The sequence below is a fragment of the Panthera uncia genome, chromosome D1, assembly GCF_023721935.1.
Source record: "Panthera uncia isolate 11264 chromosome D1, Puncia_PCG_1.0, whole genome shotgun sequence".
NCBI lineage: Eukaryota > Metazoa > Chordata > Mammalia > Carnivora > Felidae > Panthera > Panthera uncia.
In genome coordinates this window covers 69,345,898-69,363,743 of record NC_064808.1, presented here as the reverse complement: position 1 = coordinate 69,363,743, position 17,846 = coordinate 69,345,898, and the positions used below count along the sequence as shown (strand labels likewise).

Sequence of the window (17,846 nt, the reverse complement as noted above, 5' to 3'; positions counted from 1 at the left end):
TTTCAGTTACTTTATGTCTTTCTGCCCCAAGACTGGAGTTCTTTTGTTTTATTAGATTAACGATTTGGTGATGAAGTTTTGAATTTTTAAAAAGCCAGAAAATTCTTTACAGATGAACAGAATGGAAGCCTAAATCAAAATAGGACATGAAAAGCAAGATTATTGAATACTCTGGCTTCATAAGTTATCAAAAAACAAGGAAGGATTTTATCCTGAGACTTTCAGTAACACTTTTAATGGCCATTTGGCTGAGACCTTCCTATAACACTTCTTTCAGGGTTCCTGCTGCTGCTTGAATTGTAAAGGCTGCAATAGAAATGTGTTTCTTTACTTCTGTCCAGGCTGATTGAGGGTCTTCTTTATTTTCAATATCAAACATAGCATCGTAGATCCCAGGAAATGATTCTCCAGCGTATTTGTTGTGGCTACTTGGAGCAAAGATGATGTGCCTAATAGAAAAAAAAAAACAAAACAACAACATAGGGCAGGTTGAGCTAAAGAGTATATGTACATACGTTACATTTTACACACTTCTGTCTTCATTCCCTTTCCTTAGATGACATCTTAAGAATACTGTGTCTCCTCCTGGCATTCACTTTTTTACTCCATAATGAAGACCTATAATTAATTTAAGATAGTTATGTAACCGTATAATTTTAAATAAAGAAAGTTGACCATATGCATTCACTAAGATTACTCTCATAAATCATGTTGCTACCCATACCAATTGGAAGAAAATGGGTTCGTTCTCGTAAGTTGTGTACATCAGTTGTCTGTCAAGACACCCGAACAGTGAAAACAAGTATGCTTTATGGATATATTTACTAAGAGTGAGAAGAGGTTGAAAAAATAATTTATCTGTGCATTGCCTTTTTCAGAGATTCAACAAGAATGACACTTGTTCCGATACTCTTTAGACATTAAAAATCAATAATTCAATAAGCGTGTATTGCCAATATATCATAAATGTAAGGATGATGAATGAAGTCCATGTGAATTGCCTACAGACACATTTAATTTGTAATCTAGAAGGAAAGTTTTGCATTTGATTTTTTATTTTGTCTTATAAATACCTGAAGAGATCAAGCTACTTCTCTTCCTCTGGAATGCTGCTTTCCAGAAAAGGACATATTTTATTGAATACCATGATAAGGAATTAGGTCAAAATCCTACAGCTTCTTTAAGATGTAAATCTACTGTCTGAGACAATATGAAACTCTATGTAAGTTAATATTAACGATCAAATAGAAATTTATAATGTAAATCATTTAGATTATCCAAATTACATCAGGATTTATTTCTCTTGGCTTTTAAATCTTAACATGGCCTCAAATGGATCTTTCTTAGAGCCAATGTTACATACTGAACTGCTTATAAACATTGATATTCTGACCTATATATGACTTGAGATATTCTACATGAAGTTTGTAGCTATTCATAAGTATACTTGCCCTCTATTGGAAAACTGTAAAAGCAGAGTATAGTAAAATACAGATAGATAGATACATACATACATACATACATACATACTAAGACTTGTATAAACCTGGTTCGAATCATTGACCTGACATCTAATACCCCTGTGGCCTTTCACCTTGGCTAAATTGTTAGGTATTCTATTCTTTTTGATGCAGTTGGAATTGGGATTGTTTGCTTAATCTCTCTTTCAGATAGGCCATTATTAGTGTATAGAAATATAATAGATTTCTGTATATTTTGTGTCTTCACCATATGATGAATTTATTCATTCTAACAGTTTTTTAGTGGATTCCTTAGGTTTATCTATATATAATGTCATCTACAAATAAGTAATGGTTTTATTTCTTTCCAGTATGGATGCCTTTTTCTTGCCTAATTGCTCTCAGTAGGACTGCCAATACTATGTTGGAAAAAAGTGGCAAGACTAGGTAAGCATTCTTATATTGTTCCTGATCTTTGAGGAAAAGCTTTCGGCTTTTCACCCTTAAGTATGATATTAGCTGGAGGTTTGTCATATGTGGCCTTTATTATGTTAAGTTACATTTTTTTACATGACTTTGATTCAGAGTTTTAATAAAAATGCATGTTGAATTTTTGTCAAGTGCTTTCTCTGCCTCTATGTAAGACTTTATCCTTCATTTTGTTAAAACTGCATGACATTGATCTGTGGATATTGAACCCATCTTTATATCCCTCGGATAAATCCCATTTGATTGTGGTACGTGATCTTGTTTTAATATATTGTTGAATTTGGTTTGCTAATATTTTGTGAAGGATTTTTGCTTCTCTGCTCATCATATTGGCTGGTAATTTTCTTGTGGCATTCTTGTTTGATTTTCATATCAGGGTAATGCTGCCTTTTAAAAGGAGTTTGGAAGTGTTCCCTCTTCAGTTTTTTGAAAGAATTTGAAAACCAGTGGTACTGATTCTTCTTTCAAGGTTTGGAGAAGTTACTTACCAGTGAAGCCGTTTGGTCCTGGACTTTGGTTTGTTGCGAGATTGAGGATTGCTGATTCAGTATCCTCCCTTTCTTTTTACATATACATTTCTTCATGCTTCAGTTCTGAAAGGCTGTATGTTTCTAGGAGTTTGTCCATATGTTCCAGGCGGTTCAGTTTGTTGGCATAATAGTGTTGATAGTCTTGTATGTTTGTATTTCTGTGGTATTAGTTGTAACATCTCTTATGTATCCGAACCCTTTCTCTTCTTGGTGAATCCAGTGAATGGTTTATAAATTTTCTTCCAAAGAATCAGCTCTTCATTTCATTGAACTTTTCTTTTGACCTTTTAATTTCTATTTCCTTGATTTCCTCTTTATTTCCTTCCTTCTACTAACTTTTGGCTTCATTTATCATTCTTCTTCACTGAGGTGGGATGTTAGGTTGCTTGAGAATTTTACTTTTTTCTTGGGGTAGGTGTTTATTGCTGGTGAACTTCAATCTTAGAACTGCATTTGCTATATCCCATAAATTTTGCCATCTGTATTTCCCTCTTGATTTTTCCCAAGGTATTTTCTTATCTTTTGATTTCATGACCTGCCCTATGGTTGGTAGAACATTGTTTAATTTCCACTTTTTGGGAATATTCTACTTTTCTTGTAGTTGATTACTAGTTTCATATCACTGTGGTCAAAACAGATGCTTAATAGTTCCTGAGTCTGTCAAGACTTATTTTTTGACATATGACCAATCCTGGAAAACATTGCACATGCTCTTGCAAGAATGTGTGGTTTGCTTTTGGATGGAACATTCTGTATATATCTTTTAATTTCATATGGTCTAATGTTACGTTTAAGGGTAACGTTTCCTTAGTGATTTTTTTTTGTCTAGAAGCTAGCCATTGATGTGTGGCATTAAAGTCTCCTCCTCTTGTATTCCTGTCTCTTTTGATGTGTGTTAATACCTAATTTATATGGTTGGGTGCAGATATATTTACAAATGTTATATCCTCTTGTTTGACCCTTTTATTACTATGTAATTTCCTTCTTTGTCTCTTATTACAGTCTTCTTTTTAAAGTATTTTGTCTGATACTAGGATAGGTATTCCTCCTTTCTTTTGGTTTCCATTATGCATTAGATGTCTTTCTCCATGCCTTCAGTTTTCTTCCGTGTGGGTCTTTACATCTGAAGTGAGTCTCTTCTGGGTGCCTAGGTGGCTCTTTTGGTCAAGCATCCAGCTCTTGACTTTGGCTCAGGTATGATCTCACAGTTCGTGAGTTCAAGCCCCACATTGGGCTCTGAGCTGGTGGTGCAGAGCCTCCTTGGGATTGTTTCCCCTTCTCTCTGCCCTTCCCCCCGCTTGCGCTCACTCGCGCTCAGGAAAAAAAAAAAAAAATGAAGTGAGTCTCTTCTAGACATCATATAGGTCTTGTTTTTTTATTCATTCAACTACCCTGTCTCTCCATTGCACATTTATTCCATTTACGTTAAAAATAATAGGTATGTACATATTGCTGTTTTGTTAATTGTTTTCTTGCTGTTTGTAGTTCTTGCTTGTTGCTTATCTTGCTCTCACCCTTTGTGATTTGATGGTAGGTATGCTTAGATTTTCTTTTATCTTTCTTGTATCTACTACAGGCTTACCTCATTTTATTGTGCCTGACAGTACGTTTTTCGTTGTTGTTTTTTTTTTTAATTGAATGTTTGTGGCAACCTTCCATCAAGCAAGTCTTTTGGCACCATTTTTCCAACTATATTTTTTCACTTTTGTCTCTGTCACAATTTGGTTATTTTTATAATATTTCAGACTTTATTATATTCTTTATTGGAACACAGTGTTATTTGGGGTGTATAATAGTAATTTGACAGTTACATACATTAGGAATGCTCACTGCAATAAGTGTAGGTACCATCTGCCACCAAAGTTACTACAATATAATTGACTGTTTCCCTGTGGTGGACTTTTTGTCTTCATGGCTTATTTATAACTTCAAGTCTGTACCACTTAATCCCCTATTTTGTCCATACTCCGCCCCCCCCCCCCCGCCCCCCACTGTCCTTTCTAGCAACCACCAATTTTTTTTCTTGGTTCATTTGTTTTGAAGTGAAATCATATGGGATTTGTTTTTCTCGGACTTACTTCACTTAGCTTAATACTCTCTAGGTATATCCATGTTGCAAATGGCAAGATTTCATTCTTTTTTATGGTTACTGTTGCGTTGTGTGTGTGTGTATATACATCTTTCTCTCTTCATCTGTTAGTGGACACTTAGGTTGCATCCCTGTGTTGGCTATTGTAAATAACACTGTATTAAATAACAATGCATATATTTAGTTGAATTTGCGTTTTTGTTTTTTGGGGGGTAAATACCCGGTAATAGAATTACTGGGTCATGTAGTATTTCTATCTTAAGTTTTTTAAGGAATGTTCATACTGTTTTCTGTAGTGGATGCACCAGTTTACATCCCCACTAATAATGCATGAGAGTTCCCTTTTCTCCACATCCTTGCCAACACTTGTATTTTTGATACTGGGCATTCTGACATTGTGAGGTGAAAACCTCATTTTAATTTTGATTTGCATTTCCCTAATGATTAGTGGTGGGGACCATGTTTTTCATGTCTTTTTCTCTTTGGAAAAATACATATTCAGGTTCTCTGCCCTTTTTTAATCAATTTTTTTGTTGTTGAGTGGTAGCAGTTCTTTATTTTAGATATCCCTTCCCATTTTAGATTTCCTTGTTGTTTTATTGATGGTTTCCTCTGCTGTGCAAAAGCTTTTTAGTGTGCTATTCTCCCAGTTTATTGTTCTTGGGGTTTTGTTTTTTGAGTCTAATGGTTTTAGCTCTCACATTTACTTAGGTATTTAACCCATTTTGAGTTTATTTTTGTGATAAGAAAGTAGTTCCATTTCATTTGTATGTAGCTGTCCATTTTTCCCAGCACCATTTATTGAAGAGACCTTCTTTATTGCACAGTCTTGCCTCCTTTTTTGTACATTATTAATCACATAAGCATGGGGCTCTCTCTTCTGTTGATTTATATGTCCATGTTTCTTCCTGTATCATCACTATAGCTTTGTAGTATATATTAAAATCTGGGATTGTGATACCTCCAGCTATGTCTGTTCTTGTTTCACAAGGTTGCTTTGGTTATTTAGGGTGCATTTGGTTTCAATGCAAATTTTAGGATAATTTAATTTTGTGAAAAATGCTATTGATATTTTGATACGGATTGTATTTGCTTGTTTTGTGCTCCCTTGTACTCTTCAGAGTACAGGTCTTTCACCTCCTTGGTTAAATTTCTTCATAGATATTTTATTCTTTCTGATGCAATTGTAAATGAGTTTTCTTAATTTCTCTTTCTGCTTTGTTTAGTAGTATATAAAAACAGAATAGATTTCTGTGCATTTGTTTGGTACCCTGCAACTTTACTGAATTCATTAGTTCTAATTTTTTGGTGTTTTTAGGTTTTCTGTATGTAGTGTCATGTCATCTGCAATAGTGACAGTTTTACTTCTTCCTTATCAGTTTGGATGCCTTTGATTTCTTTTTCCTGTCTGACTGACTGCTGCAGCTAGGACTACCAATATATGGTGAATAAAAATAGCATGAGTGGGCATCCTTGTCTTATTCCTAATCTCAGAAGAAAAGCTTTCAACTTTTCCCCATGGAGTAATAGGGTAGGTGTGGGTATATCTGAAATGGCCTTGATTACATTGAAGCATGTTCCCTCTAAACCCACTTCACTGGTAATTTTTATCATGAACAGATGTATTTGGTCGAATGTTTTTTCTGTGTGATTTTTATTATTTATTTTGTTAATGGTGGTGTATCATATTGATTGATTTGTGGATACTGAACCACACTTGTATCTCTAAGATCTGACTTGATCATGGTGAATGATCCTTTTAGTATATTGTTGAATTCCATTTACTGTTTTATGGAAGATTTTTGCTTCTCTGCTCATCAGTTACTGGCCTTAATTTTCATAATCATTATATTTTAACTGCTGCAATCTTACAGTAAAACTTTAATCGGTGAAGAGTTGCTGCTTATGGATGAGCAAAGAAAGTCATTAATTTTAGATGGAATCTTCTCTTGGTAAAGATGCTGTGAAGATTCAGCAGTGGCAAAAAAGGGTTTAGAATATTACATAAACTTAGTTAAAAAGCAGCAGCAGGCTTTGAGAGAATTGACTATTGAAATAGAACTCTCGAACAGCATCACAACAGAGAAACCTGAATGGAAGACTTAGCCACAACCAGTCCAAACTTCAGCAGCCACCACCCTGATCAGCCAGCTGCCATCAACTTGGAGGCAAGACCTTCCACCAGCGGAAAAGATTACAAGTAACTGAAAGCTGAGATGATGGCTAGCATTTTTAGAAATATAGTATTTTTAAAATTAAGGTATGTACTTTGTTTTTAGAAGTGCTTCACACACCTAATAGACTATAATACAGTATAAACATAACTTTTGTATGTACTAGGAAACCCGAAACTTCATTTAAGTTGCTTTATTGCAGATCTCTGTAACCTAACCTGCAGTACATCAGAGGTATGCCTATGTAGCTGTTTGGTTTGTGGTTACTATGAGCCTTACATAGAACAAACTACCAATTTAAAGTAGACTTTCATGAATAGGACAGTTTTACTTTGAAGGCATTCTAAAGCTCTGCCTTTTTACTCTTACCCATCCTACCACCATGGTTTAGGTTTTACTTCCTCTTACTTTTGTGTATCCCTTAATTATTATAGTTATTTTTACTAGTTTTGTCTTAACCTTCATACCATTACTTTTATTCTAATGTTTATCTTTACCAGTAAAATGTTCACTCTCCCTGTTTTCTTGTTACTAATCCACACCTTTCCAACTTAAAGAGCTCCCTTTAGCATTTCTTAGGAGGCCAGTTAATGGTGACAGATTCCTTTAGCTTTTGTTGTTCTGGAATACTCATTCTCCTTTAGTTCTGAAAGATAACTTTGCAAGAGTGTATATTCTTTCTTGATTGGAAGTCTTTTTCTTTCAGCACTTGCACTCTCTCATGCCACTCCTTTCTGGCCTGCAAAGTCCTGCTGTAAAATCTGCTAATTATTGTATGGGGGTTCTTTTGTATATAAGAAGTTCCTCTCTTGGCTGCTTTTATCCTGGTCTTTAACTTTTGACAATTAGTGTTTTGGTGTGGGTCTCTTTTGGTTCATTTTATTTGGAATTCTCTCTGGGCTTCCTGCTTCTGGATGTTGGGTTCCTCTTCTAGGTTTTCAGCCCCTTTCTGTCTCTTCTGGGATCCCTGTCATGTGAATGTTAGTTGATGTTTTCCTCTAAGTCTCTTAAGCTCCCCCCTCCCCTGCGCTGTGGGTGAATTCTAATACCCTGTCTTTAAGATCAGTGATCCTTTCTTCTGCTTCATCTTGTCTGCTGGAAAACCCCTCTAATTTTTCAGTTCTGTTATTGTATCCTTTAGCTTTGTGATTTCTATTTGGTACTTTTTTTTTTTTTTTTCCAACTTCTGTGTTCATCCATTCTTCCAATGTTGGTGAGCATCTTCATGGCCATAGTTTGAGCTCTTTATCAAGTAGATTATTTATCTCCATTTCACTGAGGTATTTTTCCAAGGTTTTATCTTAATTCTTTCATTTGGAACATATTCCTGTTTCTTTTTTTTTTTTTCCTCTTTGTTGGTTTCTGTGCTTTAGATGAAACAGCCACCTCTCCCAATGTTGAAGATAAACCTTTTCATTCAACCTTGCCCTGTCATTTGTTTCTCAAACTTGTGGTTGTCCAAGCAGACTATTTTTAAGAGCTCCTGGTAGCTGAGGGTGTGCCAAGACCTGTCAGTGTACCAAAGGGGAATCTCTCGCCACCTAAATTCAGGATGATTGAAAGCTGCTGCCTGAGGGTCTGGTTTCCAAACTTTCTGTGAGACTGCAAACATAAGCTGTTTTCTGGAATATACCAGCAAGCTGTAATTACGAGCACAAAGATGGCACTGCCCTCATCCACATTGCCTGAGAGTATCTCCATAGGCCTCTAGATGAGTGCCAAATCTGAAGCCTGCTCTTAGGCTGAAGCTTCAGGATAAATATGCTTCTTCTACAAAAAGAGGATGTGAGTTTCAGTCCACTGTCTGTGCAGTTGCATCTGTTTCAGGAGGCTCCCCACCCCCACCGAGCAAGCCACAAACACCAGGGTGTGAGAACTCCCCTCCTAGAGATGTTGGTGCTCTGGAACAGGCAGAGTGAGAGCACAGAGCACCTGCCCTCTGAGGCCTCTGATAACTAATCCTTAGATGTGTGTTTTAATTAGAAGCCTGCCCCTCCGGCTGTAGCCATGATGATAAACTAAGACCTCTTTCACTGGAAGAATGAGCTCTTGGATCTGCTGTCTCTTGCTGTGCCCTGGAGGTAGCTGCTTCTCCATTGATTACTGTCCTGTGGGACCCATCAGCCTTGCCCTGTTGGCCACCAGAGCCATACAATGTACAGGTGTCCCCTGCAGCAGCTGCAGTGCAGCTGGGGTGCTGGACAAAGGTACAAACTCCATTTGGGGATATGCCATCAAGCTGGGGAAAGCAGGGGGAGAGTGCAAAGAGGCTTCTCAGCCACAGACTCCTAGATACATGCCAGACCAGAAGCTTTCTCCTGAGGCCAGAGCTCCTGGACAAAAAGTCCTGTTTCCACTATCTGTGCGGTACACTGTAGGTGGTAGTTAGCCAAGAACCATCTCCCAGTTGTCCCAGTCCCATGGGACCTAGAAATATAAGACCCTCTGGCTCCAGAGCCAGTCAAAGGGCATCCCTGGGCAGCAACTTTAAAATGTAAGTGTAAAGGCTCCCTTCCAGGAGATACTGGCACTTTGGAGCTCAGCAGAGGAGGAATGCGAAGATGGCACCCACCAGCCTCCATCCCAGAGAACAGTCCAGCATGTGCCTCCACATGATGCATTAAAGCTAGCAAGTGAATGTTTCACGTGAAGTCTGCTTTTCAAAGTGCTGCTTGTGCACTGGATCCTGTGGCAAGTGAGTCCATTTAAGCCCTTCAAGAGCCGTGCCTCAGTTCTCCACGGCCCTTTGGGTCTCTTGAATGTGAGCACACCATTAGTTTCCATAGCCAGATGTTTTGGAGGCTCATCTCAGGCATACGTCTGAAAAGCTGGTGAGTCCTATTTGAAGTATGAGCCCTTCATTCCCCAAGGAGAGGTTCTGGGTTTATAAATTCCCTCCCAATTGTGGGTTGTGTGCCTTGGGCCAGGTTTATGGCAGAATTAGTTCTCAGACTCTCCTACCATCTTCAGTCAGGCCTTTTTCTTGTTTGATAATGAAGGGGTTGCTCAGCTAGTCTTCAGGTCTCCGTTGGAGGAAATGTGGTTCACACATAGTTGTAGCTTAAGGGTGTCCATGGGAGGGAGAGAGTTCAGGGTCTTCCTGCATTGCTCTTGTACTGCCTGGGCTTTAGAATATAGTCTTAATATTCAGGTAATAGTTCTAGACATATTTTCAAAATACAGTGCAGTCTTTTTAGAAGACCGTGTGGCAGTTAAATTTAAAATGTGTTAAATCCACATACTCATTAGATATTAGGACATGTTCAAATAGGACACGGGGGGCATCCTACAGTATTTATCCCAATAGTAAATAAAAACTCAACAAGGACTTTAAAAATTACACATATAAGCCATACAGTGGAACACTACACGCCGGATATATACCGACATGGGAGGATCTTGGAGATAAATTGTTATGAAGAAAGAACAAGCTGAAAAATAATGTGTAGGCCCATTTATATAAATACAGTTGGATGAATATATATAGGTATACACACACATACATTGCACACATGTGTATATAAAACATTTTCTTTAGAGACTAGCAAATGGCTGGGTATGGGTTATAGAAGGGAATGCTGAAGGATCACTGTCCCTTTTTATTCTACAAGGCTGCATTCATTTTGACAAAATAGAGACATTTTGCTTATAAAATACAAATACAGGCAGGAGAGGATTAACATGTAGCTTTGCTTTTTGCTTTTAATTCGACATGTAAATACTTAACTGATGGCTGCTATTATTTATATGAATTATCATTTTCTGAAAATAGCCACTTACTGAATGTATCCCTCTCTGAGCTCAATCTTCCACATGCCTGAAATATATAAACCTATGGGGTGAAAGCAGTTATCTCCTTTAACAGCTAAGGAAAATGAGCTTTAGAGAAGTATTTTGCCCAGGTTACTTAGTACGAGCCAGAGCAGGGCTCTAAAAAAGCCTGTGCTTCTAATTAAATATTAATACTAGTCACTAATATTTATAAGAAAGCTAACATATAGAACTATCTGTGGCATAGGTTATCTGATGATAAACAGCCTCGTAAATTTTCACCAAGGAACCACAGTTTAAGAGGTATCTTAAGAAACTGGAGTCTGCCCAAGCACACAGCCAAGATACTCAAAGAAAACTTGACATAGAAATACAGAGGCAAACAGGATATTTCTTCAGAACATGGCAGCCATCTTTAAAAACCTAAAATGTTACATGGAAATAGATCTAGATTTATTCTATTTGATTTTGGAGAGTAGATAGGATTAGAAGGAGAAAATTACAGGGGAAAAGACCTTATGAAGAAAAAATTCTATTAAAGTAGACCTCTCTTAAAATGGGATGGACTTCCTCATGAGGTGGTAAGCTTCCTACAATTGGAAGATTCAGAGGCTAGACAAGCTACTTACCTCAGATCCTATAGAAAAAATTAATGTAGAAATTTGAACTACATAAGCTCTAAGATACTAATAGCCTTTATATTTACAGGTTATTTTTCAACTATCATTTACATCTGTAGCAAAGCAGTAAACAACATGAAATTAATTTTTCTGATACTACAAGTTACACTGTTCTAATGCATAATCTTACCCATATTCTTCTCAGCATACATATTCACCTTCCGTTCATCTGATGGCAACAGTTTAAAGCAGACTTTGGATATGCTGGTTTTGGTCACACTGGAGTATTTAATATCCTTTAGTGGAACACATGTTGCTTCCTTACCTATAGAACCGCCTCCCTGGTAAACCAAGAGGATCGATGAATGCTCTCTCCAGGAGCATCAATTGGTCATTCATGATTCTCACTGCAATAGGACTTTGAAAATAAGAAATAGGTAACTGTAACTCTTTCATGGAACTATAGTTTAAAATAATATAGCATAAGGCATGGAAAAATAAACTTCTAAAATACATAGGTTTTTAAGAAAATACGTATTAACGGTAATGCTTTATATGTAAGCTACATATAACAAGAGGGTCATCTTCCTAATATTCAGAGTAAGAGAGACCTACTGGAGATGGCTTCTTTTGTTTTTCAAGACCACAGAAAGAACTAAAAGTTTTAATTCTCTCTAGGAGGACAGCCAGGCCTCCTGCAAAGGCCGACTGGGTGTACTATCAGTTGTTGATAAGCCATTCAGTTCCACTGTGGAAGAAAGTTGCAGAATAAAGGCTGAACAACAACAAATGAAGGAAGGTCGCAGCAGTCTGCAGGAAGAGTGCCAGTCTGCAGGAAGTTGCCCATCATGGGCTGGGAATCCCCTTTCACACTTGGCATCTGCCAACTCTTCCTGGGGTGCTACACAAATTCTCTGGGCTTTCCTACAATCCAAAGGAGAGAGAAGCCCCTCAGAATGAAGGATAATCTTTCTGCCAATATGGGTAGTGGGAGAGCTTACTATAATTGGATCTGAAAAAGTAAATGTGACAGGACAGTTTATGCTTGTTAAATAATGCTTTGAATAGAACTTTTCAAATTATATTTCAATCTAAAAGTGGCAAAAATTCTATCAGTAAAAGAATTCCTACACTGGTCATAGAAGTATTGGGACATTAGTAAAATATACTACAAGTGCATTTACCCACGGAATGATGACTTACACTCAAAATTCTTATGCAGACTCCTAAAGGCATGAGGCTGGCCCTTGTCTTGGGAGGGGTTTTTAGTCTACCAGATAGAGCACTGCTTCTCAAACTTCAATGTGAATACTGACCATCCTGGGAGTTTGTTAAAGTGCAGAATTCTACGTGTGATGACAAGCTCCTAAGTGATGCTGATGCTGTAGTTACAGACCTTAATTTGGGTAGCAATGACTTAGAGCTGCCTGCCTAGGTAAGTGTACACGATTCACTCTAGTAACTAGATTACTTTTCAAAATAGGAAACTTTACATTTGAAACTTACTTGTTAAGATCAACTTCTGTGAGTCTTCTATGAAAATCTGAAGCAGCATCTGAGAAGTTTTTCACAGCAGAAAATAAAGAATCTTTTAAAAATAGAAAAGTGGAAGGTATATTAGTAAATGCTTCTTATTTCAGATGTTTACTTCCCTGCCCTCCACATTCCAGGCTGACAGGACTGAATAGATATTAAAACTGTTTTTCTACTGAGCCTTTTTGTAGATCCATGAAGATCAGAAAATATTGTAACAAAGAGACAATGGATAAAACAAAATTTCTAAATTGGTTCTTCATGAAGGAACTTTCAAGAGTCTAGGACATAATTATTTTAACTCCTAATTTACCATTCATGTAGATACTCATTCAATGTATATTAATACAACTTCTATATGCTAGATACTGGATACAGCTATAAATTGAGCTGTGTTCCTGCAATAATTAGAGAATAAATCAATGTGAACCAACCCCTCTTTTTAAGCAGTGCATTTAAGATCTTGTTTAAATGCAACCTGTGACAAGCTGGTGTATGTGGACTCAAACAGGATCAGGTCTGGTCTAGTCAAGCTTTTCTTTAGTTAACATAGATTCTAAGAAGTGAGAAGATTCTCAACATATTTTTTTATTACAACAACCTATATCATTTTCCATCTTTTCTAAACTGAACATTAGCATAAATCATTGATTTCCTTCATTAATCCTGTGATACAGGGAATACAATATTCATTTGGCAGAGAAAGCACTTACTGCTCCACAGGATTTCTGTTAGGTCACACAGCTAGTAAATAGTTACTTTCAATATAAAAGACAAGGTCTTTTTTAGCCCTAGATATCCTTTAAGCTCTAATTACTGTTGCTATTCTTTTTTTTTTTTTTTAATTTTTTTAACGTTTATTTATTTTTGAGAGAGAGTGACAGAGCATGAACAGGGGAGGAGCACAGAGAGAGGGAGACACAGAAGCTGAAACAGGCTCCAGGCTCTGAGCTGTCAGCACAGAGCCCGATGCGGGGCTCGAACTCACGGACCGTGAGATCATGACCTGAGCTGAAGTCGGACGCTTATACTGTTGCTATTCTTAAAGCCAAGTACAAAATAATCTAATAATAGATATTTTTGAAGCCAAAGAGTGTTGAGGAAAGAATTTTAAATTTCCAATGAACCACAATAGTCAAATTGGATAAGAAATAAAACGTGTGCCTGGTATTTAGTAACAGGTGAATAACTTTGGCAAAAGCAATTTCAGTAGAGTGTTGGGAAGATAGGACAGTACTAGATTGGTAGAAGGAAGTAGAGAACTGCAGACCATGTAAATTACGTATCCATCCTATCCATCATTCATTCATTAAAACATGTTAGGGACTGCTTTTTGCCTGGCACTAAATGAAGAATTTTGATTGGGAAGGGAGTAGGGTACATTAGGTAGAAGAAATGTTTATAAGAAAGTTACAAGATGGTTTAACGTGGATGGAATATTGCCACTGAGGTGGAGAGGGTGAAAATATGGGGGGAAAGGGGCATTAATAGAGTAGGTTAAGTCACTTTGTGTGAAGAGTGGGCTTCACCTGTAACTGTGTGCTTTCTCTCTCGGTTGGATCCTGACTTAAAGTGATAAAAGGTAATTCACCAAAAGAAAATCGGGGCATCTAGGAAAAGAAGAGGATGCTGGCGAGCCACAGAACTGTGAATGTCTATCTCGCTGTCGGCTCTGCTTATTCCGATTTCATTTGCCTCGTTAAAGAGACTCTCCAATCACTGATGTAAATACAGTTTCCTAGATTTTCTTTGTATCACTTTATCTAGATCATAGTACCTGCTGCTCATGACTTTGAAGATTACTAATTCGTATGCAATATTCCAAAGCCGTTGCTGACTTCTCTCTACTTACTCTGTCCCTACAGTACTCTCTGTAGCGTCCTATAACAGCTTGTCCCTGGCACTTTTGTCTTTGCCCTCACGTGAGAGCCTGTGCTCTTTGAGGACAATGATTATTTTTTAAACATTCTTGTATCTCCCAGGAAATAACACAGTAGACAGTAGACACTGAGTACATACTTGATAATTTTGGTATGTACTAAGAATATCTACTCCCAGATTAAAAGAAAATGGTTATAGTAAAACAGTACTAGTAGGTAACGTTTATGAGACTCACCACTGTGTCTATATATCCAACCAACTGAATGTCCCACAGCAGTCTTGGAAACGTTATATGCTTTACCATTTCACTCAGAGGAAAATTGACAAAGGTCATGTAACTTTTCCAACATCACACAATGACTAAATATTAGAATCGGGATTTGAACCAGGTAACTGCTTCTAGACCCAATGCTCAGTCCTTTGTACCATACTATATTTCATCCCTGCTTTGTTGGAGATAGCATAGTACATAACAATAACCACAAAATGGCAATATGAATATAAAATACACAAAGTGAAACAATGCTTAAACCAGGTAAAAAAAATCTCCATGTAAACAAAAATATACAATAATTATATATGTAGTGGAATTGGTTTTCTCTATTTTCCCATCTTTGTGCAGTATTGTATTTTTATAGTATTGTTCTTTTAACAGCAAAAATATTTCTAAAGGCAGCAATATAGGGAAAATATTAACCAACCCAATGTTCATAGCACTAACTTAGCAAAACAAATTCATCCTACAAATACCAGGTTAAATGACATTCTTTAAAGGTGTTTCAAGTTTTTTGTTAGAAATCAAACTTAAGTAATGCAAGGATGTATTCTAGGATGAAAGAGTGTGCAGTGATGACAGTCGGAGACGATATCTGAAAGCTCTAACTCAGATTATAAAATATACCCAGCCATTCTTACCAAATGATACTCCATGGTCTCTCAATCGTTGGTCATGTTTCTTAGATAAATTGTAGATGCTTGTTGCATAGTTTTTCAAAGCTTTTGCATAGTCTTCAATATTGAAAGGAATGATTTTAGAGTCTGCAAGCTCATAAACCAGTGCCCCTCGTAACTGAGCCACTGAAAGCTGTTTTTTAAAAGTAGGGTCATAAAAATTCTCTACTAATTCAAACGTCTCATAAATTGTATGGTATACCGGGTAGCTGCTGTACTTATCTGTTTTCTGGGGAAACAAAATATGGGTAGGTACTGAATATAGACAAACATTAAATACTCCAATTATATTATTTATGTAATCTTAAAAATGCAGAAAAAAAAATACAACCATGTGGAACTCTGAGTTTTATCATGAAGCAAAAAGTTAAAATCTAACACTTTCACCAACTATTCACCCATTTAAAATTTTACTGTTATTTATCATTCACATAATCTTCATTCAAAATACTTCAAAATTGTTATTGTATTTCTGATAACTGAAATTAAGGCATACATACTCAAATTGCATATTAACACAGTTTACAATTATCAATTGATTGGAAATGAAAGGTTCTGGGCAGCTAAGATCTGTATAGAATCTACATTTAAGCACCTTCTCTGCCTTCCCAAACTGTATAACCAAATGCCATCTAACCTTTATTATGCAGTTAAGGGCTACCACTGTAAACTATTACATAGATGTATTTTATAGAAATATTTGTTTTACTCCTTAGGTCTGCCTTTCCTAAGTTTAGTTTTACCTATATGCTACTTTGCTATAAGGTGAACATTTTTACTGCGAATCCTTGTGTCAGTCTCTCTCCTGTCTAATGTCCTGCTTTTAATCTGCAATTTCTTAGAAACTAGACAACTGTGTTCAGATTGATGACAGAATATAAAAGTGAACAGGCCTTGAAAGAGTTTAATGAGTATCAGGATACAGATTTATTTTGCTTTCATCTCTGTTCTCTGATTCTGGAGAATCAGATTTACAAAAGGTATGTATTCTAGGCAAGCAAGACTGTATTGCAATTATGATTTGAAAATTATTAAAATCTGTGACAAATCTGGGTTTGCTGATGTAATCTTCAGTTTGGTTTATCACATAATTTATAACCTAGACAAGCAAACATGGCACATGTTGGCATATTCACATACATATCATCAGTGTGTTTGAATGGCAATGGTGCAAACTGATCAGAAAAGTTAATCGACTTAAAAATCAGGAGGAACTTGTTTTATTCCCTACTCAGGAGCCCTGGACTCAGATGACAGGCAGGAGTGAGGATGTGAAGAGGGGCTACTGACAGTAAAGACTCGTGGCCTAGCATTCCCTGTGACCAAAACAGGTTCTTCACATGCACATTTTTCTCAGGAAAAGTGGAGGAGAATGGGATTTTCCAATAAAGCCTGAATGAGAACAGGGATGTGCACTACTTGGTTCTGCTAACCAGCTAAGCACTTGGCAGTAATCTCCCAGCTACCATTTCATTGAATAATCCTGCAAGGAAAATTCACTGAATAACCCAAATTAATTCCTAGTCCATCTACAAAGAGACATGAAGTCAGCCTCCAGCCCTGGAATTCTTCCCAGGCCACATGACCTGGTGCCCTGGTACCAAACAACTAAACAGTTTAAAATTCCTAACAAGAAGTTGGATAAAATGCTATGTATCCAAAATAATGAAATGGCTTACCCTGTTCTTAGTGTAACGGGCTCTGCCTGAAGCAATCCCAAGTCTCTGAAAGTAAGCTTCAAAATCACTTCCAGATCCCAGCTTGTTGATTCTAGATGTAGGATATAAATGTGTACACACACACACAAGGATATTATAAATGCATAAGTTAAAAAATATGAAGTTAAAGAAATAGAAAAATGAATCCTGTCCCAGGAATAGCAAGGAATTGCACAGCACATTTACAAAAATTAGAAGGTACACCACCCCAAGCTACTTTCCTGTCACATGCCGGAAATTGCTGCATTAAACCTGTAAATCTGCACTGACTACAGTCACAGTTGAACAGTGCCACCGAAGACAGCAGCCTAGTGACTGTGGTCTCTTTCACATCGTCAGTCTTTTAGAATATTTACATAGGAAAAAGAGAAAAATAAAATTTGGTCACTACCCTCAGAGAACTATAGTAAGAAAACTGCCATGATAAAGTGTATTTAGGATCACGAAGAATCTGCCTTATTTAGAAAATGAAATTACAATATATTTTTTTGCATGTAGTTAAGAAACCACTACATACATACATATGTAATATATATGCAATAACATGGGAAAATTTATGATAAAATGGTAAGCAAAGAAGAAAATTATAGGTGTATTAGAAAATACATACTTCCAATGTGTTTTTGAGAT

The 17,846-nt window shown here is 36.8% G+C and overlaps 1 protein-coding gene across 2 annotated transcripts in view; it reads right to left on the bottom strand.

Annotated features, from left to right (window-relative positions):
• Positions 1–219: 219 nt before the first annotated feature.
• The window catches only part of NAALAD2 (N-acetylated alpha-linked acidic dipeptidase 2), a 67,842-nt gene continuing 50,215 nt past the window's right edge, over positions 220–17,846 (bottom strand). For both annotated transcript variants that reach the window (XM_049653309.1, XM_049653319.1), the window contains 5 exons: positions 17,178–17,268; positions 15,463–15,727; positions 12,640–12,721; positions 11,459–11,551; positions 220–449 (listed from right to left, as the gene is read on the bottom strand). In XM_049653309.1, the coding sequence (XP_049509266.1) occupies positions 260–449; positions 11,459–11,551; positions 12,640–12,721; positions 15,463–15,727; positions 17,178–17,268 (721 nt within the window). In that variant the 3' untranslated portion in view covers positions 220–259. The remainder of the gene's footprint in view (positions 450–11,458; positions 11,552–12,639; positions 12,722–15,462; positions 15,728–17,177; positions 17,269–17,846) is intronic.